Source organism: Saccopteryx bilineata, chromosome 2 (assembly GCF_036850765.1).
Source record: "Saccopteryx bilineata isolate mSacBil1 chromosome 2, mSacBil1_pri_phased_curated, whole genome shotgun sequence".
Classification (NCBI taxonomy): Eukaryota; Metazoa; Chordata; class Mammalia; order Chiroptera; family Emballonuridae; genus Saccopteryx; species Saccopteryx bilineata.
The window spans coordinates 166,643,365-166,662,599 of NC_089491.1; the positions used below are offsets into that span (position 1 = coordinate 166,643,365).

General features: G+C 37.4%; 1 protein-coding gene across 5 annotated transcripts in view; it reads left to right on the plus strand.

Moving 5' to 3' along the window:
- The window catches only part of PLCH1 (phospholipase C eta 1), a 371,189-nt gene that overhangs the window by 222,346 nt on the left and 129,608 nt on the right, over positions 1-19,235 (plus strand). For all 5 annotated transcript variants that reach the window (XR_010729158.1, XM_066258338.1, XM_066258341.1 and 2 more), the window contains exons 7-8: positions 9,078-9,171; positions 11,747-11,950. Coding sequence is in view for 4 of the 5 variants with exons in the window: in XM_066258338.1 (XP_066114435.1) it covers positions 9,078-9,171; positions 11,747-11,950 (298 nt within the window). In the remaining variant the exon portion in view is untranslated. The remainder of the gene's footprint in view (positions 1-9,077; positions 9,172-11,746; positions 11,951-19,235) is intronic.

A 19,235-nucleotide genomic window follows, 5' to 3' on the forward strand; every position in this document is an offset into this window, starting at 1 on the left:
ATCTGTTTAGCTGGCATAAACATGTGCATTAGGTCTTTGTGATGGTTCTACCAGTTGCCCTTTTTCCTTCTTTGTTCTGAGAGAGAATTAGTTTCTGTTGTTTTAAGCAATCAAGTTTGGGGTAATTTGTTACAGTAGCCACAAGAAATGAATACACCAACCCAAGAAAAAAAACTCCTAAAGATATTTACATCAAAAGTCTCCTAATAAGGTAGTCCAGCCAGAGAATTCACAGTGAAGCCCACTAGTCAATAAACCCTGTTCGTGGCTATAGAGCTTCCAACCAATTTTTTTATTGCCATGGTTTTAAATATGTTTTTGAATAGTCACTTTTTTCTTTCCTATTTTTTTTTCAGCAAGAGAGACAGAGATAGAGAGAAAGACAGAGAGAAGGATAGATAGGGACAGATAGACAGGAAGGGAGAGAAGGAGAAACATCAGTTCTTCATTGTGGCACCTTGGTTGTTCATTGATTGCTTTCTCATATGTGCTATAGCCAAGCCAGTTACCCCTTCCTTTTTCAAGCCAGTGACCTTGGGTTTAAGCCAGCAACCCTGAGCTCAAGCCAGTGACCATGGGGTCATGTCTGTGATCCCATGCTCAGGCCAGTGAACCCATGCTCGAGCTGGATGAACCCGCACTTTAAGCTGGATGAGCTCGCGCTCAAGCAGGCGACCTCAGTACTTCGAACCTGGGTCCTCAGCATCCCAGACTGATGCTCTATCCACTGTGCCACTTCCTGGTCAGGCCTGAATAGCCACTTTAAAAAATAGGTTTTAAATTGCCAAGGCTGACCACATGTTTAAGGAAATTCTCTGCTATAAAGTGTAGAGACCAAGGTAAACAGATGGAGTGAAAAAACCTAGAGAAAATAGAGGCAATGCAGAGTGAAAGAAATTTTGTAAAATGAACAGAAATACATCAGAGTGATAAAATTGCAGCCACAAAGCAAGAGCAAGATGCTGTGAGTAAAGATTCAGAGAAAGAAAATAGCAGAAAACTAAACTGAGTAAATGGCTTAGAATATGAAGTCGAGAAAATTGCCAAGAAAGTAGAATAAACAACAAAGAAATGGAAACTGAAAAGAAAAGATAAGAAAATTACTAGATTGACCCATAAGGTCTGCTAATTGATTAATATCTTTCTTTTTTATTTTATTTTATTTTGGCAGAGACAGTGAGAGTCAGAGAGAGGGACAGATAGGGACAGACAGACAGGAACAGAGAAAGATGAGAAACATCAATTCTTTGTTGCGGTTCCTTAGTTGTTTATTGATTGATTTCTCATATGTGCATTGACGGGGGGGGGGGGGAAGGGGGCTATCGCAGACTGAGTGACCCCTTGCGCCAGCGACCTTGGGCTCAAGCTGGTGAGCCTTGCTCAAACCAGATGAGCCTGTGCTCAAGCTAGTGATCTCAGGTCTCGAACCTGGGTCCTCCACATCCCAGTCCGATGCTGTATCCACTGCGCCACTGCCTGGTCAGGCAAGGTCTGCTAATTGAATAACAGAAGTTATAGAAAAAGATAATAGAAGGGAGAAAATTATCAAATAACTAATATAAAAAATGATTTGGGTCAAAAGATAGGTTGGAATCTCTATCTAGGTAAGGCTCACTGAGAGCCAGGCACAGTGAGCATAAAAAGATCTATGTAGAGACAAATCATAGCGAAGTTCTGCAATGCCAAGGATACCAGCTATGACAGGGTCATTAAAGAGTAGCCAAATAGATAGGAATTACAGCAGCTGAATCAGAAAAATACAGTCTATAGGTAAAGAAACATTGTATTGTATTATATAGGAGACTCAGTCTTCAACTTCTTCGTAGACAAAAGAGTTGACACAGTAATAGTAATTTTATAAAAATGAAGATATAATCATAATGGGAGGATGGGTAGAGGATGATAGGAAAGTTAGTTTTGCTGGCCCCAAAGAGCTAAGTCTTTATCTAACACATAAATAGTTAACAGATAATATTTAGGGTATGTAAAATAGAAAATAGCATCATTGACATAATTACTAGGAATATATTAGGCATATGGAGACTCATTCTAGAAGAAATACCTAACCTCTGGAATATGATTTTGGGTATGGGGGGTTTCAGCTTTTAGTCTAAGTTATCTTAATTTTGAATTATTTAATTATGGATATTTTAAATATAGATATATTTGACACAAACATTGAAAAGAGCTTAGCAATATTAAAATTCTGTGCAGATTATGATTTTGTGTTTGGTGTGTTTTGGAAATCATAGCTATAAGAAATATAATTATTTATTCTCTGACTTTGTTTTGAAATTTGCACTAGCTTGAAGAGCTTTGCTAGAAAACTTACAAAGAATCTGGAGATAAAAAGTTAGTGTCAGAATACAAGCATTTTATAGATCCATGACTCTGGTTTCAATAGCTGGTCTATCTAAAATGGATTGACATTAAGTGTGTAACAGAACTAGTTATTCTTTTCTCTTTTCGATGAGATTACAGAACTATGGTGAACAAGGGAAAGAAAATGGAATTCAATCTGAAACAGTGACAGAAGTAGAGTTATGGTAACTGATTTGAAACTTGCAAAAATTTCAAAAGTTAAGCAGATTCAGGACCATGTCTGGTTGGCTCAATGGAAGAGGGTCAGCCCAGTGTGTGGATGTCCTGGGTTCAATTACGGGTCAGGGCACATAGGAGAAAGAACCATCTGCTTCTCCACACTTCCCCCTCCCCTCCCCTTCTCTCTCTCTCTCTCTCTCTCTCTCTCTCTCTCTCTCTTTCTTCCCCAACCACAGCCATGGCTCGATAGGTTTGAGCACACTGGCCTGGGTGCTGAGAATGGCTCCATGGAGCCTCTACCTTAGGCACTAAAAATAGCTTAATTGATTGTTCACAGTGGCCAGGACATGGAAACAACCAAAAAGCCCATCAATAGATGACTGGATAAAGAAGATGTGGCACATATACACTATGGAATACTACTCAGCCATAAGAAATGATGACATCAGATCATTTACAGCAAAATGGTGGGATCTTGATAACATTATATGAAGTGAAATAAGTAAATCAGAAAAAACCAGGAACTGCATTATTCCATACATAGGTGGGACATAAAAGTAACACTAAGAGACATTGATAAGAGTGTGGTGATTATGGGGGGAGGGGGGAGAGGGAGAGGGAAAGGGGAGGGGCACAAAGAAAACTAGATAGAAGGTGACAGAGGACAATCTGACTTTGGGTGATGGGTATGCAACATAATTGAACGACAAGATAACCTGGACATGTTTTCTTTGAATATATGTATCCTGATTTATTGATGTCACCCCATTAAAAAAATAAAATTATAAAATAAAAAAAATATATATACAAAAAAAAAATAGCTCAATTGCAAGCATGGCCACAGATGGTCAGAATATTAGCCCCCTATAGAGGTTGCCAGGTCGATCCTGGTAGGATGTGGGAATCTGTTTTTCTATTTCCCCTCTTCTCACTTGAAAAAGAAAAAAAGGAAAAGAAAAGAAGAGGATGATTCAGGAGTTTCAACTGTATTGAAAAAATAATTTTTCTAAGTAAGTATTTCAATTTTTCAGTACAAATAAAAACACCCAGAGAATAGATATATTGTATAAAAGGCTTTAATTTGAAGTCAGATGGTTGAAATTTCAACCTGGGTTCTTCCTCTTATTGGTTTTGTAACTTTGATTGAGATAATTATCCTTTCTCAGCATCAGTTTTTCTAACTATATAATGGGGATAAAAATACTAACTTTATAAGACTGTTGTAAGAACTATTTAAGGTTATGGCTATAAAAGTTCTTTATAAACTGCACAGTATTGACTAGGTCATATAAATGTAAAGAATCATTATTAAAATAAAGATTTCCTTAAGTTCTTTTTTTGGAGACAATCGCCTGATATAAGAACAACAATCAATGTTGGAGACAGGGAGTGTCTCAGATATTGATACCAAACAAAACTTTAAAATGAACTCTGTGGAAAATAGGGAAAAAGTGTTTCTATTTCACCTTATCAGCTATGTCAAAAGGAAAGCAATACTTGGGCAAAAAGAATAAGACAGAGCACTAACCTATACTGAACCTTCATTCACACAGTTAAACTCCAATATAACATTTTAAGTGAGGTCTGAAAACTTTAATTGTGTAAAATATAATTTTACTACTGAGAGGTTAATTAATTGAGAATAGGGATGGGGGAAGAAGAGAAGCAGATTGACTCATATGTTAATTCTCATTATTACGTGGTGTTTCTACATTTTACTTAACACAGGTACTTGAATTTTGGGTAAAAAGTGAATTATTTCTTACCAATTCTTTTATGGTACCCAGAATATTGTAAGCTTCCTATAATCCCTACTGATATTTTTACCAATTTTATGCTTTTCATATATGATGTTTTTTAAAATTTTTAAATTAATTTTAATGGGGTGATAATAATCAACCAGGGAACATAGGTTCAGAGAAAACATCTCCAGGTTATTTTGACATTTGATTATGTTGCATACCCATCACCCAAAGTCATATAGTCTTCTATCTGGTTTTTTTTGTGCCCTTCCTCTTACCCAACCAACCTGCCCCATAACCACCACACTTTTGTCCATGTCCCTGAGTCTTATTTTTATGTCCCACTTATGTATGTAATCATACAGTTCTTAGTTTTTTCTGATTTACTTATTTCACTCAGTATAATGTTATCAAGGTCCATCCATGTTGTTGTAAATGATCCGATGTCATCATTTCTTATGGCTGAGTAGTATTCCATAGTATATATGTACCATATCTTTATCATCTATTGAAGGGGCTTTTAGGTTGTTTCCATGTCTTGGCCACTGTGAACAATGCTGCAATGAACATGAGGCTGCCTGTGTCTTTATGTACGAATGTTTTTGAGTTATGGCGGTATATTCCCAGTAGAGGGATTGCTGGGTCATAAGGTAGTTCTATTTTAAATTTTTTGAGGAACCACCATACTTTCTTCCATAGTGGTTTGTACTACTTTACATTCCCACCAACAATGGATGAGGGTTCCTTTTTCTCCACAGCCTCTCCAACATTTGTTATTACCTGTCTTGTTTGTTGATAATATCTAATCTAACAGGTGTGAGATGGTATCTAATTGTAGTTTTGATTTGCATTTCTCTAATAGCTAATGAAGATGAGCATCTTTTTATATATCTGTTGACCATTTGTATTTCTTCCTGGGAGAAGTGTCTGTTCATGTCCTTTTCCCATTTTTTAATTGGATTGTTTGCTTGTTTGTTGTTGAGTTTTATGAGTTCTTTGTATATTTTGGCTATTTGGCCCATATCTGTGCTGTTGTTTCAAAATATCATCTCCCATTTAGTTGGCTGTTTGTTTTGTTGTTAGTTTCTCTTGCTGTGCAAAAGCTTCTTAGTCTGATGAGGTCCCATTCATTTATCTTTGCCTTCACTTCTCTTGCCTTTGGAGTCAAATTCATAAAGTGCTCTTTATGGCCAAGGTCCATGAGTTTAGTACCTATGTTTTCTGCTATGTATTTTATTGTTCCAGGTCTTATATTTAGGTTTTTGATCCATTTTGAATTAATTTTAGTACAGGAGACAAACTGTAGTCGAGTTTCATTCTTTTGCATGTGGTTTTCCAGTTTTCCCAGCATCATTTGTTGAAGAAGCTTTCTTTTTTCCATTGTGTGTTGTTGGCCTCTTTATCAAAACTTATTTGAACATATCCTTGTGGTTTTATTTCTGGGCTTTCTATTCTGTTCCATTGGTCTGAGGGTCTATTTTTCTGCCAATACCATGCTGTTTTGATTATTGTGGCTCTATAATATATTGTAGTTTGAAGTCAGGTATTGTAATGCCTCCAGCTTTGCTCTTTTTCCTTAGGATTTCTTTGGCTATTCAGGTTTTTTTATAGTTCCATATAAACCTGATGATTTTTTGTTCCATTTCTTTAAAAAATGTCATTGGAATTTTGATGGGAATTGCATTAAATTTGTATGTCGCTTTGGGTAATATAGTCATTTTAACTATATTTATTCTTCCTATCCAAGAACAAGGAATATTTTTCCATTTCATTATATCTTTTTCAATTTTCTTTAACAATGCTTTGTAGTTTTTATCATATAGGTCCTTTACATTCTTTGTTATGTTTATTTCGAGGTATTTTATTTTTTTTTGTTGCAACCATGAAGGGGATTGTTTTTTACCTCATTTTCTGATGTTTCATTGTTGGCATATAGGGAGGCTATGGACTTTTGTATATTAATTTTGTATTCTGCGACCTTACTGTATTTTATTGTTTCTAGTAGTCTTTTTGTGGAGTCTTTGGGGTTTTCGATGTACAGGATCATATCATCTGCAAAAAGTGAAACCTTTACTTCTTCTTTCCCAATATTAAGGCCTTTTATTTCTTTCTCTTGTCTGATTGCTCTGGATAGAACTTCCAGCACTATGTTGAATAAGATTGGAGAGAGTGGGCAACCTTGTCTTGTTCCTGATTTTAGGGGAAAAGTCCTCAGTTTTATGCCATTTAATATGATATTAGCTTATGGTTTATCATAGATGGCCTGTATTATGTTGAGATATTTTCCTTCTATACCCATTTTGTTAAGAGTTTTAAACATAAAATGATGTTATATTTTATAGAATGCCTTTTCTGCATCTATTGATAAGATCATATGGTTATTGTTCTTTGTTTTGTTGATATGGTGCATTACATTAACCATTTTATGTATGTTGAACCATCCTTGAGATTCTGGGATGAATCCCACTTGATCATGTTGTATTATTTTTTTAATGTGTCATTGTATTTGATTTGCTAGTATATTGTTTAGGATTTTAGCATCTGTATTCATTATAATTATTAGTCTGTAGTTATTGGTCTGTAGTTTTTTTGTGTGTGTGTTGTTCTTGCCAGGTTTTTGGATGAGGGTTATGTTGGCCTCATAAAATGTGTTTGGCAGTATTGCTTCTTCCTCAGTTTTTTGGAAGACTTTGAGTAGAATAGGAACCAAATCTTCTTTGAATGTTTGATAGAATTTACTTATCAGTCATGATGCTTTTTGTTAGCACATTCTACTTTGTGTCTTGACCTAGAAACATGTTCTTGCTGGTCTGCAGTTAGTTCCATCCCGGGATGACAGCTTCTTGTTGTCTATTTATTTACTTTTTTATAGCTCATATATTCCTGGCAGGTTACCTGCGTCTTGTTCAAGTCCCCTACATCTCTAACAAATGACATCATAAACCAAATAACTGTAATATAAACTCAGTCATTTTATTTTGTGAGATAGTATTTATCTTTTTGACCGCATGTTGTAAATCTCTCTACCTTATAGCAGACACATCACTGAGTTGCTGAAAGCCTGGCTGGGTCAGTAGAGTTCCTTGCAGAGAGCATGATTTCATTTCTTTATGGTGTTTCCAGGTGGTGTCTGAACACATGACCCTCTGAATAAAGTGAGAATTACAAATTTTACTCAGGATGGATGAACCATTATGCAGCTAGTTTGTAGTGAGAAGGGGGCACTCTGTGCTCTTGCACACAGGGCAAAAAAATTCAGAAATAGCTGCATACCAGAGCTTTCTTCCCCTGCAAAAAGCTTAAATGCTATTAAATAGACTGTTTAGAAAAAGTAGATTTTACTAAATCATAAGTACTGAGCCTAACAGATAACATAATTTTTTTTTTTTTTTTGTATTTTTCTGAAGCTGGAAACGGGGAGAGACAGTCAGACAGACTACCGCATGCGCCCGACCGGGATCCACCTGGCACGCCCACCAGGGGGCGATGCTCTGCCCCTCCGGGGCGTCGCTCTGCCGCGACCAGAGCCACTCTAGTGCCTGGGGCAGAGACCAAGGAGCCATCCCCAGTGCCCGGGCCATCTTTGCTCCAATGGAGCCTCGCTGCGGGAGGGGATGAGAGAGACAGAGAGGAAGGAGAGGGGGAAGGGTGGAGAGGCAGATGGGCGCCTCTCCTGTGTGCCCTGGCCGGGAATCGTACCCGGGACCTCTGCACGCCAGGCCGATGCTCTACCACTGAGCCAACCGGCCAGGGCCGATAATATAATTTTTGAAAAGTAACACTGAAATACTGGCTTACAAGATTAATTTCTGCTTATCGCTGTTCATTAGTATTTTAAATGTCACTGTTAAAAAGTGAGGCTCAATAGATTTTTGATAAAAATATCACACCCTTTATGTTGCTCCTCAATTAAAGAAATTGTTTCTGAAGAATTTACTTTTCCCAGTGACACTAAGTACAGTATTTTTTTGCTCCATAAGATGCGCTTTTCTGCCCTCAAAAGTGGAAGGAAAAATACCCGTATGTCTTATGGAGCAAAAAATACGGTCTTTTATTAAATATTTTAACGCACCATTTGGTCAGAATACTTTTTCTTATTTTCCTCCTTAAAACCCTAAGTGTGTCTTATGGTCAGGTGTGTCTTATGGAGCCAAAAATACGGTATATAATGTTCATGTAGCATTCCTGAGGCTGACTCAATAATAATGTCATATTTTGCCTTTTTTTGTCTCACATAGTTCTCACAAATATTAATTTATTTAATTCCCACATCTACCTTATAAGGTAGCCGAGAGAAAATATGTGACTCATTTAAGATCACACTGTCAAAAGTATGAGCTAACTGATTGAACATAAGCAGCCTAGCTCCAGAGTTTTTTGTTATGCTTGCGTGTCTCTAGGCTTTTTGTATATATTTTTTCTTGCTCACCTTTGTGTTCTTGAATCAGCATGATAGTATGCTCTCATGATTCAATGGGAGAATCTATAGATATACATGTGCATTGATTATTAATTCTATTTAATTAACTTTATTGCTTCATAGAATACATTTAGCTAGTAGTTGAAGGGCTGTTTGCACTGATTAAAATCTGAAATATATTAGGAAGAATGAAATCATGGTCATTTTTCAGAGATAACATGACTGTGACACTAGGAACCTCAAACAGTGAGGTTTGGACCAATTTAACTACTTCACACTATATCAAGAATGCTTAAAAAATAGATATGCTTTTTTAGTATAGAGACACATATCAAGAAATTACAGGTACTCTTCTAATGTTCTGTTTTGTTTAGATGACTAATGTGACAACAGACTATTGTCTTGACATCATAAGGAAATTTGAAATATCAGAAGAACATAAGGCGAAAAACGTTCTTGGTATAGAAGGTAAAATAACCAATATTCTTAATTTCTCATTCTTCAGTTCAGCTCACTAAATTAAATTCTAGGAAAATTTTTTAGAAAAAGAAATCAGTGATATCTCTGGGATTACTGATAATTCAAATGCCTATTTTCCTACAGAGCCAATGACATGATATTACCACTTCTCTTATGTTTACTATGACGATATCCATTTTCAACTCCTAGCAAGGCAACTCAAAGCCACTATGTATGAAAGATACTAGAAAATATTTAGACTTTTCTCAAAGAGCTAATTTTTTGGAATAGCCTCAACCTGATTATTTTATGAAGGGAAATTTTGTCCTAAAATAAGTAATTGATGAAACTAGTGACTTTGAAAGTAAAATATGTTTCTAAAAAATGTTGGCAACAAACTAGTTTTACCTGGTTTGTAGCAATGGAGAGGTTTGTTGGAACTACAAATTTTTTTAATACAACTATCTCTTTTAATTTTATTAATTTTATTTTATTTTTGTATTTTTCTGAAGTGAGAAACAGGGAGTCAGAGAGACAGAGTCCCGCATGCAGCTGAGCAGGATTTACCCGGCAAGTCCACCAGAGGGCAATGCTCTGCCCATCTAGGGTGTTGCTCTGTTGCAAACAGAACCATTCTAGCATCTGAGGCAGAGGCCATGGAGCCATTCTCAGCGCCAGGGCCAACTTTGCTTTACTGGAGCCCTGGCTGTGGGCGGGTAAGAGAGAGACAAAGTGAGAGGGGGAAGGGTAGAGAAGCAGATGGGCATCTCTCCTGTGTGCCCTTGCCAGGAATTGAACCTGAGACTTTCACAAGCTGGGCTGATGCTCTACCAGTGAGCCAACTGACCAGAGCAATACAACTATCTCTTTTTATAATTGAGGAAAGTGAGGTTCAATGAAATTAAGTAATTTTCCCACAGATCGGTGCTCAGAATATAGACTCTAGGATCTTACGTATAAATAATATATGAATATACTGTAGGTACTAGCTACATGTAAGTCTAAACTACAGTATATGTAGGGGAAAATGCAGACTTCTGCTTAAGAAAAGCATCTTGCAGGTAGAACAGATATTCTTAGTGAAAGACTGCTGGGACATCGCTGCCCTGAATGGCATGCAAAGCCATGGTTTATCTCACCATTTTTGATGGCTGATCTCCTATTTCCCTGGTGTTTACTTCCTGAGGTGGAGTGTAATTAAAATGCAGAAGAATAAATTAAAATTTATATTATCAAAAGCCACTTTAAAAACAGCAAGAAAAATCAACTAATTTGTACCTTTACTAAGAAATAAATCTTTTCCTTGGTGTGGCCATAAGATGGAATTAAACATGATTTCTAAATTTTGGCCATAAAGAAGGGCAGGAAAAAATTCTCCAGAGATTCTGAGGATATTTACAGAATCTGAGGATATGGTTTTACCATATGATTCTTGAAGACTTGAAACAATTTATCCTAATAACCCTTAGGTTCCTGTGGGTCATTCATGTGTTTATTCATAAATTAATGAATGCCTCTTCTTCTTTTTTTTTTTTTTTTGTATTTCTCTGAAGCTGGAAACGGGGAGAGACAGTCAGACAGACTCCCGCATGCACCCGACCGGGATCCACCCGGCTCGCCCACCAGGGGCGCCGCTCTGCCCACCAGGGGGCGATGCTCTGCCCACCAGGGGGCGATGCTCTGCCCCTCCGGGGTGGGGGTGGGGGGGTGGGGTCGCTCTGCCGCGACCAGAGCCACTCTAGCGCCTGGGGCAGAGGCCAAGGAGCTATCCCCAGCGCCCGGGCTGCGGGAGGGGAAGAGAGAGACAGAGAGGAAGGAGGGGGTGGGGTGGAGAAGCAAATGGACGCTTCTCCTATGTGCCCTGGCCGGGAATCGAACCCAGGTCCCCCGCACGCCAGGCCGACGCTCTACCGCTGAGCCAACCGGCCAGGGCCCCTGAATGCCTCTTCTTACCTAGGCATTTTGTTTTGAAAAACTGTAGAAAAACTGATAGCTTTACTACATAACCTTGCAGCATTATTTCATAGTGATTAAATGTCCTGGAAAATAGCAGCATCTTCCCAAGCCAATTTCAAAGTCAAATAATCACACCATGAATTTTAGCTGTGCCTAGCTTTTGGTCTGTTACCTCAGCTATGGCACTAACAATATACTATTTTTAAGATCAACTTAATAATCTATCAAATTGTTGGTGAATCATTGTACCACTTAGTATAAATAATGCTTTAACAGTATATCAGTTACTGATAATAAGGTCACACTGCATAAGTATAGCTTGAGCTCATAAGTGACTGGATGGTTTTACAGGAAGCACTCTTCCCCATTTAATCAAAACTTTTAAAAAGTCTGTTTTTCTGTAGGTTATGTTTAAACTGCTACTCGCCAAAGTCATATTTAAGCTTTTGACACTGTCTACTTCACCTGAAGCAAATCTTCTCATTGCCATGGTGTTCCCTGGCAAGGGTGTTCTGAGGGTAACTAAGATAATCACTATTAAATAGGCTTCAATCTCTTTTGTACTTGTTAGAGTCAATTAAGTATATGTGCTTTAAAGCTATAATAGTACTACGCTCTTTCTTCCAAGGCTTCATGAACTTCATGAGAAGTCCTGCTTGTGACATATTTAACCCATTGCACCATGAAGTGTACCAGGACATGGATCAGCCCCTGTGCAACTACTACATCGCTTCCTCTCACAACACGTACCTGACTGGGGACCAGCTCCTTTCTCAGTCCAAAGTGGACTTGTACGCTCGGGTGCTACAAGAGGGCTGTCGCTGTGTGGAAAGTATGTCCTTTAAGTTCTGCTTTGTGTTGGTGAACATGTCCTTTAGTTGGTCCGTCAAGTCTAGTATAAATAATGAAGACTTAAAAATATATACTCACATTAATGAGAATCATGTTCCTGCTCACTGTAAAGTCATTTTTAACTCATAGTCCTCTCTGGCTTCTCCCTACTATCAATCAAGAGGGAGAGAGATAAGTACTTGCTGCTAGGAGATAACATCTTTGGTTGCAGAAAAATTGTCATAGCAAAAAAGATCTTTTTTGATTAAATAGTGCAAAAAATGTTTCAGGATAACTGTTTTCATAATACCTCATGGTCTATCAATCAGCCAACATGTATTTGATTTCTAGTGGGTTCCTAGGGCTGAAGACACAGATGAAAGACACGGTTCCTTTCTTTCAAAGAGCTCAAAGTCTAGTAGAAAAGTGAAAGTTAAAAGCAATATTATGGTGTGAGAATTCTACCAGTTGAATCAGCTATAAGACTAAGGTGTGAGTAAAGTGTAATGACAAATTAGGTGGGCTGGAAAGGTAGATGTGGACCAGTCAGTGCTGTGTTTTCAGTGCTGTACTGAAGATTTTCAACTTCAGTTTTTGGTATGTAGGGTTCAACGAAGGACTTTAATATCTATAGTGATATACACTAAGTGATTTAGGGTATCAGGTGCAGATACTCCAGTACTTTCAGCCTTTTGTACAGTGCATTTTAGCCATGAAATAAAAGTTGGTTTTGCATCACATTTGCTTAATCAAACAACTTTCTTTGACTTGTCGTTTGCTTTTCTGATGTTCTTGTTTAATTTAAAAGAAAATCAAATGCTTCTTTTTTTATTGCTTAATATTCATTTTTAAATATCCCTGAATTTTTGTGAGCGGTATAATTAGACTTGAAGTTTAGAAAGATTGGGCAACAGTGTCGGAGGACAATTTTTTTTTTCCTTTTTAAATTTTTTATTTATTTTAATTTATTGTGCTTACATAGATTCAAGTGTCCCACCAAATATATCTCCCCACCTCCCATCCCCATGTTCCCCTTGAGAAGGGCCTTTGAGCCCTCCACCCAGTGCTCTCTGCCTTTCCCTTCAGGATTTGCTGTCCTGCTCTCTAAAATGCTGTATTATATATATATAATTTCACTAATCTCTTTCCCTTCTCTGATCCTCTCCTCTCCTCCCCTTTTCCTCTGACCGTGTTACCTCTGATCACTTTGATCCCACCTCTACCTCTACTCCATTCCTCAGTTCACATTTTTCATTAAATTCCTCATATGATATGTTTCTTTCTCTACCTGGCTTATTTCACTTAGCATAATAGTCTCCAGGTCCATCCATGTTGTTGCAAAAGGTAAGATTTCCTCCTTTTTCATGGCCACGTAGTATTCCATTGTGTATATGTACCCTTTTTAATCCACTTGTCCACTGACGAACAGTTGGGTTGTTTCCACATCATGGCTATTGTAAACAATGCTGCAATAAACATGGGGGTGCATTTTTTCTTTTGGATCACTGATTTGGTATTCTTAGAATATATTACTAAAAGTAGGATAGCTGGGTCAAAACACATTTCCATTTTTAATTTTTTGAGGAAACTCCATACTGTTCTCTACAGTGGCTACACCAGTCTGCATTCCCACCAGCAGTGCAGGAGGGTTCCCTTTTCTCCACATCCTAGCCAACACTTATTATGTGTTGTTTTGTTAATGTGTGCCATTTATTATGTATTGTTTTGTTAATGTGCGCCATTCTGACTGGTGTGAGGTGGTATCTTATTGTGGTTTTAATTTGCATTTCTCTAATGATTAGTAATGTAGAACATTTTTTTCATATGCCTATTGGCCTTCTATATGTCCTCTTTGGAGAAGTGTCTATTCAGTTCATTTGCCCATTTTTTGATTGGGTTGTTTACTTTCCTGGTGTTGAATTTTACAAGTTCTTTATAAATTTTGGTTATTAATCCCTTATCAGACTTATTGTCGAATATGTTCACCCATTGTGTGGTTTGTCTTTTCATTTTGTTCTTATTGTCTTTAGCTGTGCAAAGCTTTTTAGCTTGATATAGTCCCACTTGTTCATCCTGTCCTTTATTTCACTTGCTCCTGGAGATAAATCAGCAAATATACATATATGCTCCAAGAGATGTCAGAGAGCTTACTGCCTATGTTTTCTTCCAAGATGATTATGGTTTCACGACTTACGTTTAAATCTTTTATTCATTTTGAGTTTATTTTTGTGAATGGTGTAAGTTGGTTGGTCTAGTTTCATTTTCTTGCAAGTATGTGCCCAATTTTCCCAACACTGTTAAAGAGACTGTCTTTATTCCATTGTATGCTTTTACCTCCTTTGTCAAATATCAATTGTCTGTATAGGTGTGGATTTATTTCTAGGTTCTCTGTTCTGTTCCATAGATCTGTATGTCTGTTATTATGCCAGTACCAAGCTGTTTTGAGTACAATGGCCTTGTAGTATAACTTGATATCAGGAAGTGTGATACCTCCCGCTTTATTCTTCCTTTTTAAGATTGCTGAGGATATTTGTGTTCTTTTTTGGTTCCATATAAATTTTTGAAATATTTGTTCTATACTTTTGAAGTAGTATGTCATTGGTATTTTAATAGGAATTACATTGAATTCATAGATTCCTTTGGGTAATATAGACATTTTAAAATTTTATTTATTCATTTTTAGAGATGAGAGAGAGAGACAGAGAGAGAGACAGAGAGGGAGAGAGAGGAGAGAGACAGAGAGAGAGAAGGGGGAGGAGCTGGAAGCATCAACTCTCATATGTGCCTTGACCAGGCAAGCCCAGGGTTTTGAACCAGCGACCTCAGCATTTCCAGGTCGACGCTTTATCCACTGTGCCACCACAGGTCAGGCAATATAGACATTTAATGATGTTTATTCTTCCTATCCATGGACACAGTATATGCTTCCACTTGTTTGTATCTTCATTTATTTCTTTTATCAATGTTTTATCATTTTGTGAGTACAAAGTTTAACCTTCTTGGTTAAATTTACTCCTAGGTACTTTATTTATTTTTGTTGCATTAGTGAAGGAGATTGTTTTCTTAATCTCTTTCAGACAGTTCATTGTATGTGTATAAAATGCCACTGATTTCTGAATAAATATTTTATATCCTACCACCTTGCTGAATTCATTTATCAGGCCCAATAGTTTTTTGACTGAGACTTTAGGGTTTTCTATGTACAGCATCATATCATCAGAAAATAATGATAGTTTTACTTCTTTTTTTCCAATTGGGATACCTTTTATTTCTACTTCTTGTCTGATTGCTGTGGCTAGCACTTTCAGAACTATGTTGAGTAAGAGTGGTGAAAGGGGGCACCCCTACCTTGTTCCTGATCTTAAGGGGATTATTTTGAATTTTTGCCCACTGAGTATGATGTTTGCCGTGGATTTGTCATAGATGGCCTTTATCATGTTGAGGTATGTTTCCTGTATTCCCACTTTGCTGAGAGCTTTGATAAAAATGGTTGCTGAATTTTATCAAATGCTTTTTTTGCATCTATTGATATTATACTGTGATTTTTCTCCTTCCTTTAGTTTATGTGATAAATCACATTGATTGTTTTGCAAATATTGTAGCAGCCTTGCCACCCCAGAATAAATCCCACTTGATCATGATGTATGATTTTTTTCATGTATTGCTGGATCTGGTTTGCTAATATTTTGTTGAGAATTTTAGCATCTAAGTTCATCATTGGCCTATAGTTTCTTTCTTTGTAGTGTCTTTGCCTGGTTTTTGAATGAGGATTATGCTTGCCTCATGAAAGGAGCATGGAAGTCTTCCATCCTCTTGAATTTTTGAAATAGCTTGAGAATAGGAATTCTTTGTGAAGCCATCAGATCCAGGACTTGCTATGTCCCATAAATTTTGAGTTGTTTTATGTTCATTTTCATTTGTTTCAAGGAAATATTTGTTTTATTCTTTGATCTCATTGTTAACCCATTCATTACTTAATAACATGCTGTTTAGTCTCCAAGTGTTTGAATGTTTTTCAGTTTTTCTATTGTAGTTGATTTCTAGTTTCATGCCATTGTGATCAGGGAAGATGCTTGATATGATTTTAATCTTCTTAAATTTTTGAGACTTGTTTTGTCTTAGCATGTGGTCTATCCTAGAGAATGTGCCAATGTACCATAAGCACTTGAAAAGAATGTATATTCTGCTGCTTTGGGGTGAAAGGTTCTGAAGATATCTATTATCCAGTTGATCTAGTGTTTTCTTTAAGTCTGCTGTTTCTTTGTTAATTTTATTTCTTGAGGCTCTATCTAGTGATGTTAGTGGGGTACTAAAATCTACTACAGTGTGACCGTAAAGCCATGGTGCACTTTTGATCTGTCACAGGAAAGCAACAAAAGATGATAGAAATGTGAAATCTGCACCAAATAAAAGGAAAAATCTCCCAGTTTCATACCTATTCAGAGCAGTTCGATGTGGGCTCACACACAGATTTATTAGGCCTCCTTAGGTAGCTATCCCGTATAGCCTCTATAGACTCGCCACTGACTGATGGCCTACCAGAATGGGGTTTCTCCACCAAACTGCCAGTTTCTTTCCACTGTTATTCCTATGTGGTGGCACTTTGTTATAAATGCGCTGATATTCACGTTGCACTTTGGTCTCAGATTCGAATTTAGCGAGCCACGGAACACACTGAACTTTCCTCTGTACCGTGCATATCTCGTCTGGCATGGCTGTGAGTTGCTCCGTTGTATACACGATGTTACATCATTATCTGCGCAGCACACATGCTGCCGCATCATCCTACAGAAACTGGGAGGGTTTTCCTTTTATTTGGTGCAGATTTCACATTTCTATCGTCTTTTGTTGCTTTCCCGTGGCCAGTCATAAGTGCACCATGACTTTACGGACACACTGTAATATAGTATTACTGTTGATCTTGCCCTTTATGTCCATCAAAATCTGCTTTATAAATTTAGGTGCTGCTATATTAGACATGTAGGTATTTATAATGGTTATATCATCCTGTTGAATTGCTCCCTTTATCATTATGTAGAGACCTTCTTTATCCCTTACTATAGCCTTTGTTTTAAGGTCTATTATGTCAGATATAAGTATTGCTACCCCAGCTTATTTTTCATTTCCATTTGCATGAAATATTGTTTTCCAACCTTTTATTTTCAGTCTGTGTGTATCTTTTGTTTTGAGGTGGGTCTTTTGTTGACAGCATATGTAGGGGTCTTGTTTTCTTATCCACGCAGCTACCCTATATGATTTGACTGGATCATTTAATCCATTTACATTTAAAGTTATTATTGATATGTAGTTGTTTATTGCCATTTTATTCTTTAAAGTTACATTCCTCTTTTTCTAGATTTCTTTCCCTTTGTTCTTTTTACAACAGGCCCCTTAACATTTCTTGCAGCATTGGTTTGGTTGTAATGAATTTCTTGATTTTTTTTTTTTTTGTCTGGGAAGCTTTTTATTTCCCCTTCAATTTTAAATGATAGCCTTGCTAGATAAAGAAGTCTTGGTTTTAAGCTCTTGTTCTGCATTACTTTGAATATTTCTTGTCATTCCCTTCTGGCCTCTAGTGTTTCTTTGAGAAGTGGGATGTCATCCTTATGGTGTCTTCTCCGTAGGTAATTGAGTGCTTTTCTCTTGTAGCTTTCGTATTCTTTTTTTATATCTTAATTTTTGCACTTTAATTATGATGTTTCTTGGTGTAGGCCTCATTGGGCTCCTCTTTAATGGGATTCTCTGCGCTTCTTGAACTTGTGTGATTTTTTCCTTCATCAATTTAGGGAAGTTTTCAGCTCTGATTTCTTCAATCAGGTTCTCTATCCCTTGTTTGTTCTCTTCTCCTTCAGGAACCCCTATGATTCAGATGTTGTTTCTCTTCATGTTGTCACAGAGCTCTCTGAGAGTTTCCTCAGTCTTTTTGAGCCTCTTTTCTTTTTGCTGTTCCGCTTCCATGCTTTCATTTATCTTGTCCTCTAAATTGCTGATTCGATCCTTTGCTTCATTTAGCCCACTTTTAATTCCTTCTAGTGTAGTCTTCATTTCTGATATTGTATTTGTTATTTCTGCCTCGTTATTTTTTATGATTTCAATGTCCATTTTGATTCTTGTTATCTATTTAGGTGCTCATTATATCCATCCATTGTTGCTCTAAGATCTTTGAGAATGTTAAGAATCATTATTTTAAACTCTCCATTCAGTAACTTGTTTATTTCCATCTCATTTCGTTTTTTTTCTCGGGATTTGTTGTGTTGTTTCATTTGGATTGCAATTCTCTGTTTTCTCATTTTGTCTGTTTCTAGACTCCTCTTTTGGGTGTGTTCTTTTTGTAGCTATCTGAATCTAGGATTGGTATTTTCTGCCTCCAATTTTCAGTTGTGTTGTTTCTAGATCTTCTTGGGTTGGCTTCAGCTGTTGTTTGTAATCCTCTGTGGGCTACTTGTCTGATGTCACTGTGCATTTTGCTATTTGTGTTGGTGTTTTCTGTCTTAGCTGGATCACGTGTGAGGAGCCCTTCATTAGGATACCACTCTAACAAGGGTTGTTAAGTTCTGAATTGATGCTCTCTATATCTGACCTCTAGATGTGCCTGCCCTGGACCTCTCTGGCCAGAGCCTGGCACAGTTCAGTGAGGGTTACTCTCTATGACTAGCCCTTATCAGCCTTTTTGAAGCTACAGAAAATCCAGATCTTGTGGCTGCCTCTGCTGGGCTCAGTGCCATTGTAAATATCAGCTGCACTCCTAGGATGGCTTTTATCCGCTTTCTGCAGCCTCTTATTGCTGACTACTTGTTGGGCTCAGTATTGTAATTCAGTGATTAGGTACGGTACTGGATGTGGCTTGCCCCTTAGCCTCAGGTGTCTTTCTATCCAGACTTTTTATTTATTTTATTTTATTTTACTTTTTCTTATTTTTCAACCCTCAGAAGGGTGTGGCCATAGGATTCCAGTGAGTGTGGCCTCCTCTGTGTTCCTGATCTGTAGTCTGTCTGCCAGCCACCAGCTATTGCTGCTGCCACCCTGGGCATTTGGGCTCGGGTGCTGCTGCTTCTGCTACCATGGGCAGGTTTGTGTATGCGCACTTGGGCCGCAGCCACAGCTTCTGAGGAGGATAATTTTTTTAGGATGTGTGTTTGAGGAGAGTGAGGAGAGGTAAAGTTAGAACAAGGAGAATGATGGGAAGGCTATTGCAAAGATTCAAAGGAAGAATTATAAAAGTTCAGACTTAGTGAGAAAGTGATGATTTTATAGATAACAAATAAGTAAACTTGGCCCTTTCTTGG